Consider the following 4,431-nt stretch of genomic DNA (forward strand, 5'->3'; position numbering starts at 1 on the left):
ATAAAACTGTTTTTTTTTTTTTTAAATAATGTGCTTCCAAATTAAATTGAACAAAATATCCACCTCTTTTATACATTTTTACAGTTTTGGATAATATCCTTCCTTTTAATGAAAGATCTCTCATTAACCATGAGTTTAATTTTTGTTTAATTCCTAATAATTGGTGTAAAATGCAAATTATTTCTCTGTTTTTGATCTTTACAGATATTAATACCTAAATAATCTACTATCTCCTTTACTGGAATACCAAGTATGTTATTATGATTACATGTTTTCAAAGGGAATAACAAACATTTTTTTAATGTTTCAAAAAACAGATACAGAAGAGAAAATATTAAGGCACTCAATAGCTTTTTTTTATTATTATTTCAGGCCATGGTTTGTGTTACAAGAAAGAAAAGAAACGGTGAAATGGGACAGCCTTGTTGGATACCTCTATTGATTTTAAACCTGGATGACGTTTCATATGATAACTTAACTGAGCTGTTACAGTCGTTGTACAGTGTTTGAATAGCTTTTTTTAAAGTATACTCCAAAACCAAAATAATCTAAGGTCTCTAACATACCTTTTACTCACGACATGCTAGCTGGCAACAAAGGATTCCATTCATTATGCTAAGCTAAGCTAGCGGCGGCACTGCCAAACTAAAACAATGCATGCACTGAGACAAAAATGTGTTTTATGGCCTTCTCTAGTGTGAAGTTTCTGGTGATCTTCAATTCATCTGTAGTAAAAGACTTCTGCACTGAAACACACTCTGCCGTGTCTTTTCTGCCGTAATGTTATTAATGAATCTTCTCCTTTGTGTGAATCTTCAAGTGTTTATTCAGGACTGACGCCCAATGAAACAGTTTACCGCACTGATCACAGTTAAATGGTCTTTCTTCAGAATGAGAAGCAGAAAGCCTTTCAGAGCGAAAGCCTGAGTCGCTTCTTCCCAGTGTGAACTCTCATGTGACGCTTAAGAGTTGTTTTGTGTCTGAAACTAGTTCCACACTGAACACACACGTGTGGCTTTTCTCAAGTGTGTATTTTTATGTGACTCTTAAGGGATGCTGATTGTGTGAACCTCTTCCCACATTGATCACATGTGAACGGCTTCTCTCCACTGCTTTTCTCCAGTGTGGATCCTCTCATGTGTTTTCTGAGTTGCTGACTGACTGAATCTCTTGTCACAGTGTGAACACTTGTAAGGTTTTTCTCCAGTGTGGATCCTCTTATGTTTATTCAGAGTTGTTGAATGACTGAATCTCTTGTCACAGTGTGAACACTTGTAAGGTTTTTCTCCAGTGTGGATCCTCTCATGTGTTTTCAGGTTTGCTAACAGACTGAATCTCTTGTCACAGTGTGAACACTTGTAAGGTTTTTCTCCAGTGTGGATCTTCTCATGTGTTTTCAGAGATGCTGACTGACTGAATCTCTTGTCGCAGTGTGAACACTTGTAAGGTTTTTCTCCAGTGTGGATCCTGTAATGTGTTTTCAGAGTTGCTGACTGATTGAATCTCTTGTCACAGTGTGAACACTTGTAAGGTTTTTCTCCAGTGTGTATCCTCTCATGTGTTTTCAGATTTTCAAACAGGATGAATCTCTTGTCACAGTGTGAACACTTATAAGGTTTTTCTCCAGTGTGAATTTTGTGGTGCCGTTTTAATTGTTGAGCTGTAATAAAAGTCTTCCCACACTTAAAGCACACGTACTCAGTATGAAGTTTCTGATGTTTATGTAAATGCCACCACTGTGAATAACTCTTTCCACACACAAAACATGAATGTGGCTTCTCCTTCGTATGAACTCTCAGGTGTCTCTTCAGGTTTGATGACACAACAAATGTTTTACCACATTGATCACACGTGAACGGTTTCTTTCCAGTGTGAATTCTCATGTGACACTCAAGATTACGCTTGTTCAATAAACCCTTTCCACACTGAGTGCAGGTGAAAGATTTCTTGGCTCTTGTTTTCTTTAAAAATGTATTTTTAGTCTTTGAGCGACTCAAAGGTTTTTCTCCAGGTTTGACATGATGTTCCTCCTTCACCTCACTCAGTTCTTCACTCTCCTCCTTCACTTCACTCAGTTCTTCACTGTCCTCCTGCACTTCACTCAGTTCTTCACTCTCCTCCTTCACTTCGCTCAGTTCTTCACTCTCCTCCTTCACTTCGCTCAGTTCTTCACTCTCCTCCTTCACTTCCATCAGTTCTTCACTCTCCTCCTTCACTTCCATCAGGTCTGACATAAAAGAAAATGGTTTAATTTAATTTTCAGCACATCAATAATTCGAAGAGACGAATATGAAAGTGAGCCGTGATGTAATAGCAGAAAGCCCTAGTAGACGACTACTATAAAATATGATAATTCTGGTGTTGTTTTCATAAATGAATTGCATGAATGAGGTACATTGATATTTCAATTATTATTTTCAAGACATTTAAGGCACGTTTCTGAAGTGAGAAATATTAAATATATTTGATTAATTACACAATTATTTAATGTGATATTAACATTTATACAATAGTGCCAAGGGGTGTGCAATATTGAAATACAATTATCTCTTGATATTTGTTAGGAATTTTCCGATAACAATAATTACTATTAACTATTAACTATTTTGCTGAGTGTTTTGTTCGGTACAGGCCTGTCATGGATAAATAAATATGACAATTAAACCACCACTAGGTGACGGCAAGTCCATGATAGAAATATGAAGATAAAGGATGTAAAAATGAGCCCGATGTGATAGCAGAAAGGAGACACATTTTTTAAATGCAGGTCAAACCAACTGTCCCAACGTCTGAATCCAATGGTGTGGTAGAAGCTTTCCTGCATGCTGTCTTTTCGGTGCACAAAGTAATTTAATTCCAATTAGGTATTTATTGTTTAGTTTAGGTTAGGGTGGGGGGATTTTTAATCATCAAGGTAATTCAATCATAAAACTACTATTGTTTTGCATTAAAAAATGCAGTAACTAATAATATTACATTTAATTCTTGGAATAAACATTTGACATGTACAAACCTAATTTGTATATTTTTGGTCATCACATTAAAAAGAACATTTAAATGGGATAATATTAAGAACTTTAAATTTAACTTTCAAAAAGTTGTACAAACTCTGAGATGAATAATATAAAAACACTCGGCTATTTGTGCCACAGTATCAGCTCAAAAGCTCACCAAAACCCGCCCACTCCAAGAAAAACTCATTAACCGATGACTTTAACTCTTGGAAAAACACATGCATCATTCTCAATGTCAACAGTAAGAATGAGCCAATTTAAGAACAAAAAGTGTTTTAATTAGCAGGCATTTCACACACGTTTATGCACACACCATGATATCCAAAAACGTGTCATTCATTGATGCACAGACCTCCTGTACGATAATCCGACAACAAAAAAATTAACAGCAATAATGCTCGTGCCTTTGTGTTGCACTTTGACTTCGGACACAACTACAGTACATCTTTCCTTAAGTACATGAAACATAATGCAGTATTAGTCTGGACGCTTTAAAATATATCCTGATATTTGAATTCTGTTGAGAATTTACCGCTTTAAAACACAATGGAGAATGTCAAGCAGGATGTGAAACAGCCACATAAACAAACAAAAAACTCATAAAAAGAGGGTAAAACATCATCCTGCACCAACATAAATTTCCACAAAAATGTGTTCTGCTAATAATGATACGTATTAGCCAAAACATGGCTTTCAGATATTCCAAGAGATGACAGGAAATTAACATTATCAATATAAGAAAATGTTAAAGTAAAGGTAGTTTGACCTACCATAGCACTTTGATTTAAAAAAAAAAAACTTTAAACTGATACGTTAGTTAAGTCAAGTCACTTTTATTTATATAGTGCTTTTAGCAATAGGTGCATAAATAAAATACAATGCATTATTATCCTATGTAAACAAGTAAATGCTAACTAGGCTATTACTTTACTGCAGTTACTTTATCAATGCATGTGTGGATGATACCACATGTGTTGATGAACCCTCTGAACAAATAGGCAAACACAAATCAAAATATGCAACTGACACATGATAATGAACATAGCATTACAAAATATACACAACTTACATTGAGCTGTAGAACCAATAAGGATCCTCATAATAGGGTTTCTTGCATCTGGCTCAGTTGAGCAAACACTCAAAGCCATGCCAGTACCTCTCTAAACACTCTTACTTGTCTCTCTTAAAAGGATAGCCCTTCCCATAGAAACCTCCCTAGATCCCCCTTGAGGCGGGGAGTAGCATTACAGCACAAGAAATGGAACAGCCTTTCAGAACTGTTACAACTGTATGTAAAAAAAAAAAGAGGTGAACCAGATATAAAATAAGTGTAAATAAGGGAGATAATTTGACCTGATGTTGACAATCTATATGAAAGTTTCTCCAACCTCCCTCTACTGAACATTTGTTGAAAATC

The 4,431-nt window shown here is 35.5% G+C and overlaps 1 protein-coding gene across 1 annotated transcript; it reads right to left on the reverse strand.

Annotated features, from left to right (window-relative positions):
* Window positions 1-336: 336 nt before the first annotated feature.
* On the reverse strand, window positions 337-4,193 carry LOC311096074 (uncharacterized protein). The gene is made up of 2 exons (XM_084135010.1): window positions 4,084-4,193; window positions 337-2,227 (listed from the first exon to the last, which is right to left on the reverse strand). Exons 1-2 carry the CDS (start codon window positions 4,160-4,162, stop codon window positions 1,086-1,088), a joined length of 1,221 nt encoding a protein of 406 aa, XP_083991136.1. The 5' UTR covers window positions 4,163-4,193; the 3' UTR covers window positions 337-1,085.
* Between the last annotated feature and the right edge of the window lie 238 nt (window positions 4,194-4,431).

The sequence above is a fragment of the Abramis brama genome (assembly GCF_963993115.1).
Source record: "Abramis brama genome assembly, chromosome: 1".
Taxonomy (NCBI): Eukaryota; Metazoa; Chordata; class Actinopteri; order Cypriniformes; family Leuciscidae; genus Abramis; species Abramis brama.